The 23,312-nt window shown below is 44.5% G+C and overlaps 1 protein-coding gene across 5 annotated transcripts in view; it reads right to left on the reverse strand.

The window, feature by feature from the left end:
* Nucleotides 1–23,312, reverse strand: part of TEAD1 (TEA domain transcription factor 1) — a 228,616-nt gene that overhangs the window by 150,477 nt on the left and 54,827 nt on the right. For 2 of the 5 annotated variants that reach the window (XM_028116833.2, XM_088018140.1), the window contains exon 1: nucleotides 18,300–18,495. In XM_028116833.2, coding sequence (XP_027972634.1) covers nucleotides 18,300–18,456 — 157 coding nt within the window. In that variant the 5' untranslated portion in view covers nucleotides 18,457–18,495. Of the gene's footprint in view, nucleotides 1–18,299; nucleotides 18,556–23,312 lie in introns of those variants that run through there. The other 3 variants (XM_088018138.1, XM_088018137.1, XM_088018139.1) reach the window with 3 other exon arrangements.

Genomic DNA, 23,312 nt, shown 5'->3' on the forward strand with positions numbered 1-23,312 from the left:
AATAAATAAAGTGTACAATTCAATGACTTATAGTATATTCCCACAGTATGTGTATATATACACACACATATATATAATATATATTCATCATCCCAGAAAGAAACCCCATACTCATTTGCAATTTTTCCCCAATTTCTCTCAAATCCTCCAGTCCTAGGTAACCACTCATCTATCTCCTATCTTTACAGACTGGCCTATTCTGGGTATTTCACATAAATGGAATCATATGATATGTAGTCTTATGACTGAATTCTGTCATACAGCATCATGTTTTCAAGAGTTGTTCATGTCACAGTGGATTAGCAATTCATTCCTTCTTATCACCAAGTAATAATCCATTGATTGGATATACCACATTGTCTTCATGCCCATATTTATATATGTCCTTCAGCTGATAGACATTTGGGGTCCTTCCACTTTTGGTCTATTATGAATAATGCTGCTACAAATATTCGTGTACAAGTTTTTACAGGGACATCTCTTTTCATTTCTCTTAGTTTTACACCTATGAGTAAAATTGCCGGGTCTTCTGATAATTATATGTTGAACCTCTTGAGTAACTGTTAAGACTATTCTCCAGAGTGGCTGTGCCATCTTCTATTCCCACCAATAGTACATAAGGATTCCCACTTTCCACATCCATGGCACTACTTATCGTCAGTCTTGCTGACCATAGCCATCCTAGTGGATATGAAGTGGTATCTCACCGTGGTTTTCATTTGCATTTCCAAGATGTCAAATGATGTTGAGCATCTTTACAATGTGCAACTGGTCACCTGTATATCTTTTAGAAGAAATGTTTATACAGATTCTTCTTAATTGGATTACTCACCTTTTTATCAGAGCTGTTTGAGTTCTTTATATATTCTAGATATAAGTCCTACATCAGATTTATGAACTTGAAAATATTTTTCTATTCTCCAGGTTGTCATTTCATTTTCATGATGGTATCCTTTGAAGCACAGAAGTTTGTAATTTTGATGAAGTATCAATTTATCTATTTTTACTTTTATTACTTATGCTTCGGGTGTCATATCCAAGAAGGCTTTACCTAACCCAAGGCCAGAAAGGCTTATTCCTATATTTTCTTCTAGAGTTTTATAGTTTTAGCTCTTAAATTTATGTCTAAGATCCATTTTTAATTCATCACACTGTAAGATGTGAGTCCAACTTCATTCTTTACATGTGGATATCCAACAATCCCAGCATCATTTGCTGAAAAAAACTACTGCTTCTCCTTTTGAATTGTCTTGGCAATTTCTTGAAAATCAATTCACCTTAAGTGTGAGGGTTTGTTTCTGGACTCTCGCTTGTATTCCACAGAGACATGTCTAACTTGATCCAAGTACCACACTGTCTTGATTCAGACTCTATCTTTGTACTAAGTTGTGAAATCAGGAAGCATGAGTCCTCCAACTTTGTTCTTCTTCAAGAAAGTTCAAAGCTATTTTGAGTCCCCTTAATTCCTATGAATTTTAGGATCAGGTTGTTAATTTCTACTAAGAAGTCAGCTGGGGTTTTGATAGGGATTACGCTAAATCTGTCGATCAATTTGGGGATGACTATCATCATGGTGGTATTAAGTCTTCCAATCTGTGAACACAGAATGTCTTTTATTTTAGGTCTTTTATTTTTTTATTTTTTTATTTATTTGACAGAGAGAGAGAGACAGCAAGAGAGGGAACACAAGCAGGGGGAGTGGGAGAGGGAGAAGCAGGCTTCCTGCCGAGCAGGGTGCCCGATGCAGGGCTCGATCCCAGGACTCTGGGATCATGACCTGAGCCAAAGGCAGAGGCTTAACAACTGAGCCACCCAAGCGCCCCTATTTTAGGTCTTTTAAAATTTCTTTTAACAATGTTTTATAGTTCAGGGAGTAAAAGTTTTGCACTTGTCTAGTTTCACTTATTCTTGAGTTATGTTGTTCTTTTTATGCTGTTATAAATGGAACTGCTTTCTTATTTTCATTTTTAGACTGTTCATTATAGAGAAATATAATTAACTTGGTATATTGATCTTATAACTTACAACCTTACCAAAATCCTTTATTAGCTGTAATAGTTTTTTTTATATATATAGAATACCAAAAGGAAGTAATCTTACTTCTTCCTTTTAATCTAGATGCCTTTTGTTTCATTTTCTTGACTAAGAGGTTCTGGCTAGAACCTCCAACAAACTGTTGAATAGAAGAAGTGAACCTAATCTTAGGAGGAAAGCATTTAGTATTTTTTTTTAAAGATTTTATTTATTTATTTGAGAGAGAGAGAATGAGAGATAGAGAGCACAAGAGGGAAGAGGGTCAGAGGGAGAAGCAGACTCCCTGCTGAGCAGGGAGCCTGATGTGGGACTCGATCCTGGGACTCCAGGATCATGACCTGAGCCTAAGGCAGTCGCTTAACCAACTGAGCCACCCAGGCACCCGCATTTAGTATTTTATTATTAAGTGAACATTACTATGATGTTGGCTGTAGATTTTTTCCTAAATGCCCTTTACCAAGTGTGGAAGTTCTCTGTTCAGTGCCTAGCTTGTTAGGCAGAGAAGTTTGTTCTTTCTATCGAAGAAGGACCGGATTTTGTCAGATGCTTTTTCTGTATCTATTGAGATGATAATGTGATTTTTGTTCTTTATGCTATTGATAAAGTGTATTATATTACTTTCAGATTTTAAACCAACCTTGCATTCCTGGAATAAATCCACTTGGTCATCACATGTAATCCTTCTTATATGTTGCAGGATTTAGTCTACGAATATTTTGTTGAGAACTTTTGCATCTGTATTCATAAGAGGTTCTGGTCAGTGGTTTTCTTGTTACGTCTTTGCCTGATTTTGTTGTCAAGGTAATACTTCCCTTGAAATATGAAGCATTTTAACACATTATCTCACTGAATCCTCACATCAACCTTGTAAGATGGGCACGAATATTAGCCCCATTTATTAGATGAGGAAATGGAGGTTCAAATATCAACATGTCCATGGTTACATATCCAGTGAAGTGGCAGAGCCAGGATTTAAACCCAAATATCCCTCATTCCTGACTCCATGCCCTTAATAACCATGATAAACTTACTCCTATGGGCTGACTGACAAACCCCCATATAAATCAGCAGCTAACAAGATTAGTGGTAGGTTCAATCTACACTAACCAGATTTTGTGACCTGGTCACAAAGGTCTGGTGACCTACCTTAACTTAACATCCTTCTAAACTCCACAGTGGTAGTTTACTTAGTTCATTGTTCCACTTAAGTGAATCATTCAGGATCAACAATGTCATCTTAGAATAATCTGTGGAAGTAACATTCAGACAGCTAAAACCAAATCCAGAGTCAATCTGAAAAAAAGTAATGCACACATTGGTGCACACATACACACCATTTAGGGACACCTCAAATTAACTTATAAACATCTTGTATCAGGTATATACTGGGGGGGGTTGTCAAAGGCTAGCTTTCTAGGAATATGTTTTACTACTGTTATAAAAATCAAATCAGGATGTGAGGAGGGTAGGTTCAGTCAATACAGTAACCAAATCAGGCTCAGCAATCCTTTCTAACTACTGAATGTCCCATTTGGGCAGAATCACTGTGATATGGATATAAAACTGTGAACTAAGAAAAAGTGTTCTCAGGGTCAACATGGGTCGAATAGAAAAACGCAGACATGGGGACGGGGTGCTATGCGTTCCACCTTACATTCTGCTTTGTCAGGAGGTTCCTCAAAATTGGAGGTCCTAATGGAAAGCCTCCTGGGCTCTGTGCCTCAGTTTCTTATCTATGAACTTCTAATTGTTGCCCTCATCATTTCATTAGAATGCTGGACATGTGACAACAGTGGTAAGAATGCAGGAAGGAATGCCTTCTGGAGATGAAAGATGGAATTATTATTACCAACAATTTTCACCAATTGAAACATTTTTTGAGGGCTTCATGTGTACCAGGCACAACGCTAAAGGACTAGAGAGGTAGACATGCCAGTGACACAGCACTTGCCCTCCAAGGAGACAGATGCAGACACACGTGTAAAAACTGCACCTGGAAAGGCTTTGACACGGGGTTAAATACCTTACTAAACACACACACACACACACACACACACCAAAGAAGGAGCAGCTAGTTCTGCCTATGGAGATCAAGGAAGGGCTCAGAAAAGAGGGCAGTCTTTTTTACAGGGTCTTAGAAGAACCCGTAGGAGTTTACCAGGCAGAAAACAGGCTCAAGAGTATCCCAGCCACCAGGAAAGCACACTGTCCCCTTCTCGTCATGTGCTTGCAACCAGCCCTCTCTCCCACATGAGACAGGCAATACAGGGACACCACGGGCAGAGACCCGCAGGCCACTCTTCTGTCACAACTCGGGGGCCACCAGAGAGCACAGGGTAAGAGTCAGGCGCTGGAGCCAAACTGACAGGGGTTCAGACCCGAGATCCAGATACACTAGCTGTGTAACCCTGGGCCATTCATTCACCTTCCCAGGCCTTGGTTTCCTCATCTGTCACAGGGCAATGATCATAGGAACTATTCATGAGATTTGTAATGAGGCTTCCATGAGTCGTTGTAAAGGGTTTGCAACAGTCCCTGACACACAGCTAGCCCTGGATAAATGTTCGGTACCGTTACTGTGAATTCCTGTTGCCACGTCTGCCCAGGGTCAGTCCAGGCCTCACACTAAAGACCCGTCCATCTCAAAAGTCCCCTACCCCCGTTGCAGGTGGTCATCCCGCCTAGCAATTTCCTTCACCTAACAACTGTTTGTGGCTGCTATCTCAGGACACATGGGCACTGAGAGAATGCCTCCTAAGACACGTGGCTTACGATCCCAGTAACCCAAATAGCATCTTCCATAATCGGGATCGTATCGCCACTGCATTCTGTGCGTTGCCGTGAGACAGCAAATACAAAGGGACATCGAAGTACAGGGACGGCAGGAACAGTTGAATAAACATGCAATCTGATACCTCACATCTGGCATGGCCTCGGCCCCAATACCTACTCATCATCAAATACGTTTAAGGCTGTGGCTACTTTATAGGTACAAATGTCTTTATCAGGACATTAACGTGCACCGAACCTCTCTCAATAAAAGCAGTCATAAACAACAATCTCTTCTAAGCTGTCATGGAAGCTCCTGTGTTTGTAATAGAACCATTCATCTAAGAGACAGTTGCCAAAGCCTGTCTCAACACAATAGGGAGCCAGCCACACAGCCAAGGCAGATCCAGGGAAGAGGGCAGACACAGAGTAATTGGAAAAAACTCAGCTTATTAACATACGTTAAATATTACCCCGGATGCGGCAAAGCTTTGGGGTGATCAATTACATTTCCCCCAGAGCATTCTCTCATAAGGTAGCCTAAAAGTTCCTCTGGCCTTTGCAGAAGGAACAATGTCTATTCAAATTTTCAGCCAATGCCCAATTTCACTGCCTATGAAGAAAAGACTGTAAGACTATTAAAAAAAAAATTTTTTTTTAATACATTGAATGTCCTCTACAGCAGGTTTCACTGTCACACCTTTCAGACTGTGCCCTAAAAAGCTAAGGAAAAGGGGAGTACAGTGATACAGAAAGAGGCTTTAACGAAATAATATCTCTATAGGCTTTGAAGAACAAATCTGATTTTATTATTTACCTAGATTTCAAGCATTTGAGAGAAGAGAAGGTGGGCAGACAGAATAATCTGCAGTTTATCACAAAAGGTAAATATCAAGCAAATCAAACCTACCTATTATTAATTCAAATGATTATATCAAATGAAAATTTATAGCACTCCATAGTCTCCAGAGTATTTTCATAGTCTAAAAGCCACCTACCTCTGCCCAAAGGCAATGCAAGAACAAGACTATTTGCTAGAAATCTGTTACAAAAAATAACATGATCATCAAAAAAACACTTTTAAAAAAGAGCCCCCTCCCCCACCCCAGCCCCCCTCCAGCATAAAGTGTGTCCACTACTCTTGTCAAGTCAAGTTAAATGACAAACACCGGCTTGGCAGGGAATGCGGTGTGTTAAGTCCTGTTAATATTGGTGAGCCCCTCTGCTCTGAGCATGGAGATGTTACAAGAATGGGTAACACTTTCCTCTATCTCTCCCATCGCCATTTTACCATGATCCATGACTGTCAGAATAAGGCCACTGTTGGTCTGGACAGCTGACTGACAGATCCAACTGGCCAGGGCACCTGTTGAACTCCCAGACCCATGTCCTCAAGTCTATTATAAGAACACCCTGTCCCGCTTCCTGGCCCCAGCACCACCACTCTCTGACCACCTGTCCCCCCAAGACTGTTGCCCCGGACATCCATCCATGTTAGGAAGGGCTCAGTGGAACCAGCTTCCCTCCCAGCACCACCCCCCCACCCACCAAGACCCTGTAACGCCCAAGCCCTGCCCCCCCACACATCCCCAGCTGAATCCCTAGTGAACAGCACACCAAAGTGGACCTAGGCAATATGGTTTGCTTCTAACTCTTGGTATTTTCCACATTTTCCTTTAATGAGTATTCCTTACTAAGAACTAGAAGAAAAAAATAAACTTGATATAATTATTTTTTCCTCCAATTCCAAAAGCAACATATGTTCACTATTAAACTCCATTAATACAGACATATATAATAGAAAAGGAGTGAGTCTCCAATAATCCGATCCCCTGTGGCAACCACTATTCCTACGTTGTAAATTCCTGAAGATTTTTTTCTATGATCCTGACCACACAATACATTTATATATTTAAATTTAGAGTTGGAACATTCTCTACGATAGCACCTTTACTAAAGAGATCAGCCAGGGGCGCCTGGGTGGCTCAGTTGGTTAAGCGGCTGCCTTCGGCTCAGGTCATGACCCCAGGGTCCTGGGATCGAGCCCCACGTCAGGCTCCCTGCTCAGCAGGGAGCCTGCTTCTCCCTCTCCCTCTGCCTGCCTCTCTGCCTACTTGTGCTCTCTCTCTGTCAAATAAATAAATAAAATCTTTAAAAAAAAAGAAAATCATTCATTAAAAAAAAAAGAGATCAGCCAAACACAGTCATAATAATTATTATTAAAATGACCACCTTAAGCACTATCAATGGAGTGGGATACAAATAAAGAACAATGGTTTAAAAACTTCGAGACAAGCTCTGGAGTGAAAGGCAAGGCAAGAGCCACAGGAGTGAGAAACTGAAGCTCTAAAAGTGGAAGTCAGTGGGAGAAGATGAGACCACCAAAGTTCATCCAAGCCCATATGCCCTTGTAGGCTGGGGAACACCACTGCTCTGGGGCTGCCCAGCCTTTGCAGTGTGACAGGCTCCCATTGGTTCCCTCCCCCCACCCCCCCACCCCCGCATTGCGTGTGACTCTGATCCAGAGAAGTTTGCCTCAATCTTTCCTTTCTGACCCCTTCTTTGGCAGAAACCCTGATGGGGGCAGTGGGGGAGGGAGGGGGAGCATGCAGCTCGATCAATCCCTCCTTTAACCAAAACCAAAACACCCCCCTACCTAGGCCAGGGAAACAATCCTGGCATGACAGCTCCAAAATATTCTTTCCTACCTTTCCAACAGGTCTTAAGAAGGCTTAACCTCACAGAAGTATTATTTTTAGAATTCAGTTCAAAGCACTTTCTCATACATAATTGCATTTCTCTCAGCATTGTTGAAAGGTAGGGAGAAAGATGTTGATTTCCTCATCCCATTCTACAGATGATGGCAACAAAGCACAAAAGAGCTTGTACGGCTATACAAAGATACATCACAAATAGGTATAGTATGAGAACAGCCAAAGAAATTGGGAAGAGGGAGGTAGGAAACATTAGCATTTTCTTGTAACCCCAAATATTCCTTCTACCACCTGCTTTTTACTAGGTCCATACCATTCCATTCACATCCTTGGGGTCATGTCCTCAAAGAAATTCTCCCAATATCTGGTTACTTTGATACATTTATTTACAAATTCATACTTCACGAGTGTGCACTTCCACATCAAAGTGATTAATGAACCCTACACACTGATGAGGCTCACCATGCTTTACTTCCTCTTCTCCAATGGCCATCACCCACGCTTGTATCAGCTGACCACATTTGCGGCCACACCTCGAAACTCATCACTTGAAATCTCTCCACGTCTAATCTCAGACACTGCCTCTCCCATGCATGACCACAGCCTCCTATCCTGCCTCCTCTCCTCACTCAGTAGAGCCTCTGCGCATCACACATCAAGATTTTGCCCCTCCGGCTTCACATCGTCCCTTTCCCAACCTAGACTGGTACAACCATGCTATCACTAGATCCTTGGTGTCTCAGGTCCCAAGCTTTGACAACTGTCAAAATATGGATGAACAAATAGTCCTCGTGAAAAAAATGTATGTATCACAAAATCATGCCAAAGGGCTTCCCAAAAAGAAACACTCTCCCCCTATACAAAAATTAATTCAAAATGGATTATAGACTTAAATGTAAAACATAAAACTATACACCTTTTTGAACAAAACATAGGAGAAAATCTTCAGGATCTAGAGCTAGGCAATGAGTTCTTAGACATGACATCAAAAGTACAATCTACAAAAGGGAAAATTAATAAAACTGGATCTTATCAAAATTAAAAACTTTTACTCTGTGGGATCCCATGTGAAGAAAATGAAAAAGACCAGGAGCAAATATTTGCAAACCACATATCCAGCAAAGGACTTGTATCTAGCATAAAGAACTCCCAAAACTCAACAGTGAAAATATAAATAATCCAATTAGACAATGGACAAAGGACATGAACAGACAGTTCACCAAACAGAATATACAGATGGCCAATAAGCACATGAAAAGATGTTCAACATCATTAGTCATCGGGGAAATGCAAATCAAAACCACACAAGATATCACCACACACCTCTCAGAATGGCTAAAATCAACAACAGTGACAACACCAAATGCTGGTGAGGATGCAGACAACCTCAATCACAGGCGAAAACATGAAATGGTACAACTGCTCTGGAAGACAGGTGACTAGTTTAAAAAGAAAAAAAAAAAAAAAGCAGAAAAGTACAAGTACCACTCCTGGCCATTTTATCCTACAGAAATGACAACTCATGTTCACACAAAAACCTGTATATAAATGGTCATAGCAGCTTTATCTGTAATAACCAAAAACTAGAACCAGTCCATATGCCCTTGAACAGACATACCACAGAATACACTCAACAATAAAAAAGCAACAAGCTATTGATAACATACCAACAACCCGGGTGAATCTCCAGGGAATTATGCCGAGTGGAAAAAAACAATCCCAAAAGGTTATATCCAGTATGATTCCATTATGTAACATGTTTGAAATGGCAACATTTTAGAAAGTGAAGACGGATTAATGGCTGTCAGGAATTAAAGTGTGGCGGGGAGTGGGACAGAGTTGGGTGTGGTCATAAAAGGGCAACCCCAGATGGGGCGCCTGGCTGGCTCAGTCAGTTGAGCTCATCCAACTTGATTTCGGCTCAGGTCATGATCTTGGGGTCGTGAGATCAGGTCCCACATCAGGCTCCATGCTGGGCGTGGAGCCTGCTTGGGATTCTCTCTCTTCCTCACCCGAAAGAAAAAAAAAGAAAAAAGAAAAGAAGGAGAAGAGAAGAGAAGAGAAAAGAAAAGAAAACAGGGGCAACCCCAGGGCTACTCGTGGTGTTTGGACTGTTCAGTATCCTCACTACAGTAGCAGACACACTAGCCCACACATGTGATAACACTGTGCAGAACTGAATACACACACACATACACCACACATACATAAGTACAAGTGGGAATGGGGAAATCTGAGTAAGATCAATGGATTATAATGAATTACATATCAACGTTAATATCCTGGTTGTGACAGGATATAATAGTTTTGCAAAATCTAACCATTGGGAGGAAATGGACAAAGTATACAAAGGATCACTGTATTATTTCCTACAATGGCACGTGAATTTACAATGATCTCAATACAAATTTCAATTAAAAAAAGAAACTAAGGCTCTCCAGGTTCTCTTGGGGCCACCTGCCAGTGCTGGGCCAAAATTTTTACTCACGCCACCAGCCCCCCACCCAGCATCTCTACTAAGCCTGCTCTACTTTTCAAGAGCCCACAACCCATTTCAGCCCACATGGCCTTACTCCCCATCTGGTCCTACAATGTGCCTCCAAGTAAAAGAAGCTCTACCCTCTTCAAAGCCACTTCTGGGTTTTGTGTCATCAGATAGATCCTCACACCTCATCAATTTTTCTCCCCTGCTAACCGACAGTCTCTCCCCTGTCCTAAGGGAAGTCTTCCTTCAACTATTTGTGTCCTTCAAGATACCATCTCATAGCTACTGCTGCGTGTGGCCAAACCTCTCCAAAGACTGGGCCATGGTCATGTTCCGTCTTGGTAGAGAGGAAACATTAACTGAATAATGTAGTTTACTTCCTGTACCCAAACCTTGTAAAGGACAGTTTCAAATGTTAAGTCTCATTCGCTACTCACTTCTTTCTTTCACTCACTCTAAAAATGTGCTCTGTCCTCCCAGGCCCAGGCTGTGGCCTCCTAGCCCTATGGCTCTCAAGCTGGCTGATCATTCAAATTACCCGGGGAGCTTTAGAAAATAGAGATTCCCAGACCGTACTCCCAGAGGTTCTGATTCAATCCATCTGAGTCAGTTTTTGTTTTCTTTTCTTTTTAAGCTTCTCAAGTGCTTCTGCTGCTGCTGGTCAGGCTGGGGAACCATTGATGGGTCTCGCTTTTTCATACAAAGGCAATCTCTTCATTCTCCCACTGTATAGGCACCTCATTTGAAATCCATGCCAGCTTCACAGTGACCCACAGCGAGCCTGCGCCCCAGGCCGTCCCCACCACTCTCAACAGCTCCGGGTACCACTTCGCTGCTGGCGAGCCCCCACACAGCCTTGGTGGCCACCCAGTACCCTCAAGCACATGACAAAACACAACCTTTCATTCTTCCCCTCTCTACAAACCTGCTTCTCCTGTCTCCGCTGCCCACACTTCATCCTCCAGGCCCCCGGAAGCAGAACCCTGACACCACTCAACCCCTCCTTCTCTTTCACAAATCCCATCGGGTCAGCCAGGCCTGTTGGTTCCACGTCTGACACTTCTCCGCCCAACATGCCAGTACCTGGTCCGGGCCTCTTCCTCTCCCCCCTGGGCTCCTGTGATAGTCACCTAACTTGTCTACACGCCTGCAGAGCCGGCTTCGTAAGACACAGGCTGAGTCACATCATCTCTCCGGGAAAAACGTAATGGCTTCCCTTTGTCCTCAGAATGAGCACCAGACACCATGGCGTGACATTCAAGGTCCTCCATGATCCAGAGGTGGCCCATGTTTCCAGGCTGGCCCACCGTCACCCTCCTGGATACACCCTCGTTTCTCAGAGCACCCTTCCAGGGCTCTGTGCCTCTATCACACTGTCCGCTTAGACCTGAATGCCCTTTCCTTCTCTCTCCCCATGGTAGCAAGTCTAGACCCAGGCTCCAGACATCACCTCGAGTTGTACGCAGCAACCTACAACTACACGCAAGCATGCCTCTTCCTGCGGAGAAGAGCCACAACTTTCTACAGATTCTCAAAGGGGTCTAGAGTCCAAAGTCAGTAAAAAACAAACGAGAAGTGGCCTTTTCCCATTCCAAGTTAGCTCAGAGAAGTCTGCCTCTCCACCTCTGATTCTTTCATTCTCTTGCATTCTCAACTAGAGACCCGTGCATTCCCCTGTCATGAATGATCACACTTTCCATTGCCCTACCACTAAGCTCTGGATATCTCTAGTGCAGAAGAGACTTCCTTCCATACCGGTATGTACAGCTGACCCCTGAACAACACAGAGGTTAGGGGTGCCGACCCCCTGCAGAGTCAAAAATTCAAGTATAACTTTTGACTTCCCAAAAACTTAATTACTAGTAATAGCCTAATGTTGACGGGAAGTCTTACCAATAACAGTCAATGAACACATAATTTGTACATTACATGTACTGCATACTGCAGTCTTCCAGTAAAGTAAGCTAAAGTAAATTATTTTTTAAATCATAGGGAAGAGAAAATACATTTACAGTACTGTACTGTATTTATCTAAAAAAAAACCTGCATAGAAGTAGATCTGCACAGTTCAAACTCATGTTGTTCAAGGATCAACTGTAGGTAATTGCATAAACTGGCTTGGTTTCAGATTCGGTCAGCTCCACCACTTCTTTCACTGTGTGACCTTGAGCAATTAACTTGACCTTGGGCCTTAGCTTCCTCAGCTATAAAAAGTGGGGATATTTGCAGGACCTATACCACTGGGCTGTCATGAGGAATAAACAAGACAACACATCCTAAAACAAAACAGCCCACAGTCACTGGTCACGTGGGTCCGCTATGTTAAAGATTTTACATCTGCTGTCCCCATTCACAAAGCACAGTGCAGGCCCACAATAAATGACTTCTGAATCCATGTCTTCCCTGAATCCCAGGGCTCATCCACTGCCGTGGTAAAGCAGTTAGAAAGCATAACCTGGTAATACTTCAACATTCTTTTCCTTTTTTTCTCTTATGACCAATTCTTGAGCCATCCTACTTTCTACCCAGATTGTACAAGGGCTCATACCTTGTGCATAAACCTTTGCATGCCCCCCCACACATTAAACTCCCCGGTCAAAATGCTGATGATGCTGGCTTTGCTATTCTCACAGGAACCAAACTATTCCAAAACCCCCCATCACTCATTTGTTCTGAGGAGTCCAGAATTAACCCTCATTCTACTACTGTGCCTACTGGGCAGAAATCCTTCCTACCTCTTGAACTAAAGTCTGCCAACAAGAAGCAAAAACCAGGGCTGCTTCTTTCTCAATCTAAGAAGACCATGAAATATGCAAACATCTTTCTCCTTTTTTCCCCTGCTTTTTCCCTTTTTTCTAGCCAGTGCCTCTAACACTAGAGGCCCTCTGGGCTCAGGATTACTCACCGACCTTTCTTTGTTTTAAAGGCCTTTCTTTGTTTTGACCTATTATTCTGAGATGCATGTATTCAACAAACATTACTGATACCTTCTGTGTCCGACAAGACAGACAGGGTGGGATCCTTGCCTTATAGGGCTTCTAGTCTCTTCTAAGGGCACAGTTCCTTGTGCTTCACCGTCACAGCCAACTTACTTGAAATAATACCCTGAATCACTGGTCAGACAGAAAGAGGAAATCAAAGATGCCACATGATGTCCAGATGCAGAAAAACAAGTTAACCTCAGGCCCCACGCATCACTTTTCCAAGTGGCCTGGAGATTCCATAGGGCTTGGATTTTATAGCCATTTCCACATCAGGGCCTCTGGGGCCTCCAGACATAGGCCACCTTCCTGGTCTTGAAAAGGGATGCTCCTCATTTTCCCAAGCAGTTCTCTAAGCCAGGAGGAGCCTGGGGACCACAGATCTCAGTCTCTGCCTGCCTAAGCAATGCTCACTTGTGCCTGCTTACGTGCACCCATGCTGACGTCCCCCACCACCACCTCACCACAGTGGTCTGCTTCCCTCTTCTGTCAGTGCTTCTAAGAAGTAGGCAGGGGGCCATTCCAAGTCCAGTGCTCCCCCAGCTGACAGGGCTCAGGTCGGCAACTGGAGAGGACTGGCCCAGAGATGTCTTCCTTCTCAACCCACCTCCCCCCCAAATTTATCCAGTCCTCACAGTTCTTCTCTCCAGGGCTAACCAGTAGGCCTGGCATCACAGAAAGAAAGGGGCCATCCCTGGAGCTGTCCCCAGACAAGGACCTTGAAGACATTTGCTCATAAAAGGAGAAAACCATTGCCCAGCAATTGCTCTGGTCAGGCCGCCTGTAGGATCTCAGGGTACCAGAATCTTCCAGACAGCTTCCTGGCCACCAGCAGGGCCAGCCTTGTGATCTAGGATCCTCCCTGCCGCGTTATTTGAGAAGCTTTCTTCCTGCCAGCATTGGGCCAGGTGCCCTGGACGCTGGTAGCCAAGAACAAGCTTCAAAAGGCTAAGTGGAAGGTGACCATCTTCAAAGGGCCCTCAGACTTCCCAGAAAGCTCTGGCACATGGCCCTGACCCGAGGTCAGAGTTTCCTGCAAAGGCGCTTGTCACGGCTCCATGAGGGCAGGGACCATGTCTGCCTGGCTCACGGGTGTATCCCCAACAGCCCCGAGCCCCAGGCTGGAATACAGGTGGTGCTCAATATTGATTCGTCATTAACATACAATGACCTCCACCAAGGAAGGAAGGAAGACATGTGGAAAGAGCCCAGCTTCGGGGGTCAGACCGATCTGGATTTGAACCCTTCCAGCTCTACTCCTCATGTGCATCCTCATCTACACGGCGGGGATTAGAATACCCATCTCACAGTGTTGTTGTGAGCAGTAGATGGAAATCATATGTAAAGCCTGTAGCCCAGGTCAGGGCAAGAGCACTTTCCGTTTTCAGTTCAGCTTTCACCTGAAGCCCGACACCGTGCCAACATGGTAGGGGGAATCCCAGAGCACAATTCATTTGTTTAACTCTTACGACCATCCCACAAAGTAGGATCTACTTAAATCCCTTTTGTGGTTGTGGAAAATAAAGGCACAAAGAGGAAAAGCAACTTGCCCAAAGTCTGGTATCTAGAAGTGGCAGGGCCAAGCCTCCTTGTGATTCCAAAGTCCAAAATTTTAAGGGCTACATTTATCTGCCTTAAAGCCATCAGTCAAGGAATGTTTGCTCCTATCCCTACCCCGGTGTGATTATGGGAGATACTAGACCACAATGGTAGGCCAGAGTTTTCAGCGGCAAAACAAAAAGGCATCCAGGTATCCCCGTGGTTCACGGCTTTGTTTTAAACTAATGGCCTGTTCCTGTGAAATTCAATCTCAGGCAAGTTTGCTGATCAAAAACTTCTCTCCTCTCCTGTCCTCTTGCTATCTCCTCTCCAACTATCTACCAGAAAAATAGACATACAGCTATGTAAAAGTAGGAAAAAGGAAAGGAAAGCAGAGAGTGAAAGAAAGAGCGTGAGCGTGTGCGCCCTCAGGCACTGAGAGGTCCCACTCTCCTAACTATCCCTAAGGACAGCTGCCCACACAGAAGGTCCCGGGGCAGAAGCAGTCTGTCCACATGGAGGCCAACCACATCAAGTCTCGGTGTCCCCATGCACCCAAGCAGCAAAGACAGAATTAAGCCATCTCTTCTAATGGCCCAAACCTCCTCATAAAGAGAGAGCTTTCCATTTTTCCCCATTGTAAGACTGCATTTGCCCTACTGCCAACCACGGAGGAAATGTCATTACCAAAATAAATCAGTGTTGCACTTGACCTTGCTTCTCAACTGGCTCAGGATTCGTGACATCACAATGCACTCTACAAATGCTCAGAAATATCGGAAAACTGCCCCGTCACGTCAAAAACACTTGGTATTTCACTAAAAGGCATTAAATTATTTTGATTTTACTCTATGGAATCTAAAATGCTTTCCAGGTTTTCACTTTCAAAATGCTGAAAAGAAAAAGTACGCTCACAGGACCTTAGGAAACTTCAACTCCTGGTCTGGTTTGGGTGCTGGTTCGTGGAAGGTAAGATGGGGAGCAGGCCAGAAGCCAGGGAACAGTAGGCTCTCACCCCACACTGCTCACTGACTCAGTTCCCAGGTGGTGGGGGCTTCCCCATGGAGGCTCCCAAGGCAAATTCCCGCCCCCCCAAAGTCACAGGCAGGTCATTGGCAGCTCGTGGGCATCTGGGGCAGTTCTCCTAAGGGCCTAGTCTTCAGCTCCCAAATCCCTGCTAACCACCATGTTTCCCTTTCAAATTAGCAAAAGCAGCACAACTCCTCCATGGTGGCCAATGAGATAGGGTTGCGGACAGTGTTCTCTCCCCAAGGCAGCTGCTTGGAGATGGCACAGCTTCGAGGGCCCTGAAGCAAATGCATTTCCTGCACACCAACCCCCCCCCCCCCAATCTGGACACATGGCCATGCAGCTGTAATTCCTAATGCTACTTGCTCAAAAGACCACCCCATTTTCAATCAGGTTGGTCATTAACACAGTAAGTCAATGGAATGCTGATTTAAGGGAAAAAAGAATTCGTATATTAAGAACAAGAGCTCTCAGGAAGCACTGGGAATCTGATTGTCGTGGGTATTAAAGATATGCTCCCACAACGAGCACTGTGTCTGTCAACATACTCCTCACTCTTGCTGGGGTACAAGTCACAAAATCACAGCATCACAAAATGCACAGGTCCCGAGGACCCAAAGACATCAAGTACTTGACTCTCTTTTTCTTCAGGGGAGAAAACGGAGACACAGGCCAAGGGATAAGACTGTCCACTGGGGGTAAAGGACTCAAATCCCGAGCTTCTCAGTGATTCTTCCATATTTAGCCCCGTGCCTCTGACACCCAGTGACCAAGAGCTCTTCCACACTTATTTCCACAAAAAATTATTTCTATGATGGTGTTACAGGCAGACGGGCAAAGCCTACCATGGCTGCTACCTAAAAAGTAAAATCAACAGAGAAGACAACAACACTGGAGTTGACAAAATTAACTTTTGCTTTGAATCACGCTCTCAGCATGTAACCTCACTCCTAAAGTGGAAGTGCCAGGATGAGAAATGAAGGGTGGGAGTCACCCCCGACCAGAATGTCCGACACCAGGCCGATATTTTAGATTACAATTTCTGGGCAAACAAATGGGAGTTATACAAGATAGAGCAGCCTGAAGCCACCTTCACAGGTAGAAGTGAAATCAGCTTCGAAGAAGGCTCAAAGATTAAAGTACTTTGTTCTGCCTTTAAAATGGGGCGGCGGGCAGGGGGGGTTGCATCTTTAGACACAAAGGTAAGACCTTGCAGGCCAATAACCAGGCTGGGGAAGGGTAGCTCAGCAAAGACAGACAGACAGACAGACAGACAGACAGACACACACACACACACACACACACACACACACACACACACACGATCAGAGGCTCTGAAACTTTCTGCCCACAGCAGCTGACATGGTTCACCCTGAGTCCATTTCACGAATGGACACGAAGAAGCTTCTCTGGCTACGAAGGATCACATGGGAGCATAAAACAAATGAAGGCTTGGGCTCTCTCTCCCCCGTGTGTGTGTGGCACTGACAGGCGAGAGACTCTGATGCTGCAGAAAGCAACATTTCCCTTGTTTCCATTACATCATCCAGGCTGGGGAAGGGGAGGGCGGGGACCACAGCTGGTAGCAGCTGCACCACCATCTGCTTTCTCCTTAGCTGCGTGCGCCAGTTTGAGCGGCAGTCTCCTGCGGCCCCTGATAGAGGAGGCACGGTATTAAAGGTACAACACCCTATTATGGAAAAGCTTTCAAATTATTTGGAAATAAATCACTTCCATGATAAGTTAACAACCCCAGGAAGGTTGCTGAGCCAGTTCTCTTTGAGTTTCGGTTATTTGTTTGCATCTCTTTAGACTCAGCTACAGTGCAAACTCTGTCAACTCAACGTGCCCAATTAGACAAGCAGAATGTACAAGCCACCACCTGCCATCTGCTTCCCAAAAGGTAAGCAGCCAAAAAAGTACAGGTCTACAGCTGGAAGCATTTATGGAAGGAATAAGGAATATTCGAACCTAGTACACAAGCCCCAGACTGGCGACGGCTACGTGCTGCTGCCTTTGGCATCCCAAGCCATTCAGTTGACCAGTCTTGTCTTCTTGGGCACTCCTGAAGTTTCCTTTAAAATACACTGCTAGGCATCCCCTTGTAGAAGGGGAGACTGGTGAGAGCCTGAGGGTTAACCCCCTGGCTGGCCACTCAACTGCCAATGTGCAACAAAGCAGTAAAATGGTGGTTTGAAGGTCTGATCAAGCTACACACCTATCTCATCTGGCTGATACAGGGCTGTGTTTAAAAAACAAAGTGCTGGCTTTTAAAAATGAGTGATAAGCATCTATATTGCTAGCTCTTCCTGGGGTAGGGGGTGGGAAGGGGAGAATCAAGAGATTTGTCAACATGAGGCCCCATTTCCATGTGGCACCAGTCAATTACCAGGAGCTACTGAGCGGCAGGCTTCCATGAGATTGGGCACGTGCTCTGAAGAACCATATTCCATCCGTGGGGGTCCGCATATGCCACTACAACTAAATCCCTACCTGGACCCTGAGAGCTTTTCTCTAACGCTGTTGAGTGTGTAGAAGAACAAGAAAACCCCAGAGAATGATTTCCCAATGGTCCTTTATGGACTCTTCTGGTTGGTTAAGATTTAGTCCCTTGGATGGCCAACTAAAACTCTACAAAGATCATTCCACCCAATACAATGAATGGATCTCAGTAGAGGGCTAACTGCAATCACCCCTTATCATAAAAGCACATCGTAGCATCTCAAAGGAGCATTCCAGACCACTTACCATACATCTTGCCTTCGTCTGATAAGATGATTTTCCTCCTCCCGCATGGTGGGTAGATAGCCAAGGCTTCCTGAAAGCTCTGCTCAATGTCGGGGCTCCAGACCCCTTCTGCATCATTGTCAATTGGCTTATCCGCAGAGTCGCTCATTCTTTCCATGTTTTCGGCAGGGCTCTCACTGCCGCTCCAGCTGCTGGGCTCAATTTTGGCGGTTGGATTTTCCAAGCCGAAGCCTGGAGCCTTTTCAAGAAAATAAACCTAAGAGAGAAATGAAAAGATAGTATAAGGACAAGGTAATGACCAACAATACTGCTCTTCCTCGTTCTATTACCTATTCTTCAGGCACCAGCTTTGCTTGGAGAAGAACTCCTAGTGGAGAATACAGAATTTGGGGATCCAAGTGGCTTTTGTTCTTTACATATTGCGTTAAACATGCATACAGGTAGGCAGAAACTGGATAATCTTCACAGATGTGAGAACGGGGCTCCCTTAGAGTTGCAAGTTCACCGTGAATCCGGCAAAAACACTGACCAGATGCCTACAACCTACCAGGAGCACTTCGCTCACGGATAATCAAATGTCCACAGCAAAACAAGCTGTTTCAAAGAAAATAAAGTAAAACAATTGCTGTGGCAATTGGCACAATAACTCGAAAATGTCAAACCATCCCAGTATTTGTCACTGAGATCACAGAAATGCAAGATGGTGGCAGGTTGGAGGAAGGAGGAGATAATTTTGTTATCACAAATACTCATTCCACTAAAACAGCAATACCAGGGGCCCTGTATCTGCTCCTGGACAGCATTTTTCAGCGGGGCTTCTGCCCTACACACTCAGGTCATTTTGCCACTCTCTGCTTCTAGACTGTAACCTTGAAGCAGGGACCAAGTTGTCCCCACTCCTGCCTTCCCCGCACCGACTACAAGGGGCCAGCGCATTTGCAGAAATGTTTTACACCTACATGGGGCACTTCGTCCGGGAGCCTACTTGGAATTTCTGATCACATGAAAACCATAGGGAGTCTTTCATTTATTTTTCTGTAGCACTGAAGATTACAGAACCAAAAGAAACTTTTCTCAAAGATTTATTCCCCTTAAATTATGCATGTAACCTATGGTCATAATGGGATAAGCTTTCCAAACAAATGTCAAACTGGCACAAACACCAATGTGAAAATGATCTAATCCAGTACCCCCTGCTGTCTGCACACTAACATATCAATATTCCTTTGTTGAAAAAGCATCAGATCATTAATTCAAAGGCTTCCCCAAAAAGGGAGAAGGAATGCTCCTGGGGATGGATCGAAGAGGGGAGGCCCCAGGCTTGAGTGGGGAAGCAGTCACCTGAGAGCAAGCAACCTGTCTTCTCTCACTCTCTCTCCCAACTGCCACCCTTCCACCTGCCCTCCCCCAGCTGCGTTTATCAACAGATCCCAGGTGCAGACACTCAGGGGCCTATGAACATTACACAATTAATGGTGTAACTAGTGGGTGCTTTTGGCTTCGTACCCTGACAGCTTTTGGGATCTAGCAGCACCTGGATAAAAGAAACCCTCAGGTTGTCTGCTTTTAAATGCTGCCATAGATCCATCATTCAAAGAACTTGTCAGCAAAATATTTACTACTTCTTACCAACACATGTACATTAACACAGGACTCTACAAACTACCCAATGTTGAGAGGTATCAATTATGCCACAAGAAAAGGTTTCGTGATTGACCTGCAGATGAACTCCACGATGCCTCCAGTGTGGGTCTTTTGAATTCTCGAATTATTACATTTTTTTTTTTGGTGGGGATTTAGGAGGCTCACAAAAATTCAAGCTGAACTGTACCATTCTGCCCTAAAGTCTGTTCCACCTCCAAAGCAGTTTATTGGAAAAAGTATGAGAAGATGAGCAAACGCTTTGAGGTAGTGGCTAATCCACCTTCTCCCTCTCTACCTGACCCAAAAACAGAACAAAACAAAACAAATGGCACACACAAAAGCCCAGGCCTGTCCCTGAGCTCTGAGCCACTCATAGCAGTATGAACTCACTGCAGGGAGCCACATTTTAGCATGAGCAGTGGATGTGCCCAGCATGCAACCACAACAGTAGAGGTACAGAATCCAGGACAGTGAGGGCCAGCTGAGGGATGAGGGGATCTCTATTTGCCTAAGAAGAACACCACCGTATAAGTAAGAGCCTCAGTCTCCAGACCAAAGCACACCAGCACCCCTGAGCCTATGCTTGACAGGCCTTCTTCCTCTTCCTTCATCTGGTCATACAGTCTACACGTGAACATCACCAATGGCAAGGAACCCACCACCTCCCCAATACCACTTCCTTTGTACTGGCATGCTGAAATCCTTCTATCTAGGAGGCTAAAACCCATGTCCTGGTTAACTTCCATCTATCCACCCCTTGGAGGTCTAGCCATCCCTTGTGGGAGCAAATCCACTCCCCCGCCCCCAACACCCATTTAGGCATGACAGGAACAGCCCCCAGGCTCCTGATTGTGATCCAGACTAGACATAATTCACATCGTCCCTCTGCCCAGCCCTCATAAATGCATCCCAGTTTGTCCACACCCTCCATAAATGACACTGAGAGGGGGACCTATGATCCATAAAACCTCCAAGCTCCCAAGCGTTGTTCCCGAAATTCCTCTCTTATGCAACTGGCTTAGGAGCTAAAAACATGAGTTTATATTTATTCCTATTAAATTCCATTATTTTTACCCTTAAGCCATGACTCCAAGCTGGTAAGATCTTTCTGAATCATTAATTGCCAAGCTTAGTGTCCCTAGACATTGAACAACCTCTAAGAGTTGTCACATGGGGAGCGTGTAGACCCATTCTGTAGAAGCTCCAAAGAAGATTCTGACACAACATATGGAAAAATTTCCAGCTAGCTAAACTTCCACGAGGGGTGAAGTGCCTTAAAGACAGGTAGTATAGTCTTGCAGACAACCCCTTCAAGTTACCTCTAAAGCTAAGAATCACTAGTCCTTGGTTAGGGAATGCAATATTAGCTAGCATTAACTGATCCATCCATTTTTTTTTAAAGATTTTTATTTATTTGAGAAAGAGAGAGAGAGTGTGTGTATGTGAGAGAGAGAGACAGAGAGAGAGCACGAGCAGGGTGAGGGGCAGAGGGAAAAGCAGACTCTGCTGAGCAGGGAGAACGATGAGGGGCTTGATTCCAAGACTCTGGAATCATGATCTGATCCGAAGGCAGACACTTAACCAACTGAGCCACCCAGGCGTCCCTGATCCATCCATTTTAGTAAATACAGGCACTGTTCTAAATGCTCTCATGTTTTTATTCATTTACTGCAAAGGGAAGAACTCTGTGTCCAGGCTCTTGCAATTTGGTCAACTGGAGCTCAGCAGGATGGAATTACCTACTCTGGACAAGGGCCAGGACATAGCCCCAGAAGCTACCACATACATAATCCACAAAGTTATACAGCCCTTGGTTTTACAACCCAATTGTAAGATGAGGCCCTGTATGGGCAGAGAGTTTCCGATCACAAGACTGGGGCTGGCTGAGAAAGGCTCCCCGTACTGGATACCAAAATAACCATTCTGGCATTCTATTCCTCAGGTCCCTTCCAGCCCGGCTCAAAATCCACCTCATCCTGGAAACATGTATCCAGTGACTCTGAGAGTATCAGCCACACGTTAGGAATATCCTAAAAATGCATCTAATGGGTAAACTACCACCCAATCTACCGGGCTTCTGAATGTATAGCAACAAGAACCTGCTGGTGGTAACAAGCAGGTTATCTTATTGGTAAATAAGATCTAATCAAACAAGGTGAGCTCAGAATATCTGTGCCTGCAGAGCTAACATCCTCACCTCCTCCTACATCCTTTGAGCAAGGGAGTCACCTTTCACTTGATGCAGTAAATGAAGAACACAGTATTGGGGGCGGAGGACGGAGTACGCGGTATTAAGACTCAACCTGACTTGACTTCCAAACCCGGCTCACTGGCGAGCCTCAACACCCAGGCTAAATGAGTTAATCTTGCAGAAGCTCAGGTTTTAACTTAAAAAGGGAGATAAATTCAATTCAATCCCAACACAGGGAAGGCATTAAGGGGTAGAGGGACTCTCCCCTCACAGGACTGCCACAGAGATTTATCGAGATATACTGTGTACCACTGGTCCCTGGGTGCCTCCATTTCCATCATTACCACTTTTCCAACGGCTCATTTTTTTCCCTAAAATCCTCCTTGGCTACACTATAATAAATTCCAGAAAGAAATGTTACCAGTGACCCAAACATTCCTGTTAACTGCCCCAACAGCTATACTCCCTAAATGGATCATTCTTTCACAGTTACCCACTAACACTTGAGGAGAGGTGACATGATTACAGTGAAATGACATCATATATCTATTTGTCCAATACACATTTTAATATAAAAGTCTGGGGGAAGAAGGGGGCGAGACAGTCCAATGCAGGTGCTTCTGCCATCAACTCCATTCAAGGGACGCACTCACAAGGGGTGTGACATAGGGCACAGGAATCTGCTGCTTCCTTGATCTTAATTCCTGTAGGTCTCTCATAATGTAAGCATCTCACCCACTTATAGGTGATTTAAGAGCTCTTAAATAAAAGGGTTAGCTTTAACTAACCCTCATGATTAATGAAACACCACACTGAACATGAGGGTCACAAAAAATCCATACAGCTTCTTTTAGCCAATGTCTCAACAGGCTATGAGGCAATCAGAAAAGGGCTGGACTAGGCATTAGGACCCTGTCTCTACCTGAGTAGCGCAGGACCACACAGCACTTTTCGACCCCCACGTGCCTCAGTTTCCATCATTAACACTGAAGGAGGCCAACTAAGTCATTCATCAACACCTTGTGTTCCCATATACACTTTACCTATAATAAAACTTAGTAAGCTGATTTGTTATTGCACCCCATCCATACCCCAGACTCCTTGAGGGCAAGGACCATAGTATCCCCAGTGCTAGCAGAGTACCTGGAATAATACTCAATGAAAGAAAGAATAAACCA

The sequence above is a fragment of the Eumetopias jubatus genome, unplaced genomic scaffold, assembly GCF_037043125.1.
Source record: "Eumetopias jubatus isolate StellerSeaLion01/CBP00866 unplaced genomic scaffold, mEumJub1_p1.0 scaffold_13, whole genome shotgun sequence".
NCBI lineage: Eukaryota > Metazoa > Chordata > Mammalia > Carnivora > Otariidae > Eumetopias > Eumetopias jubatus.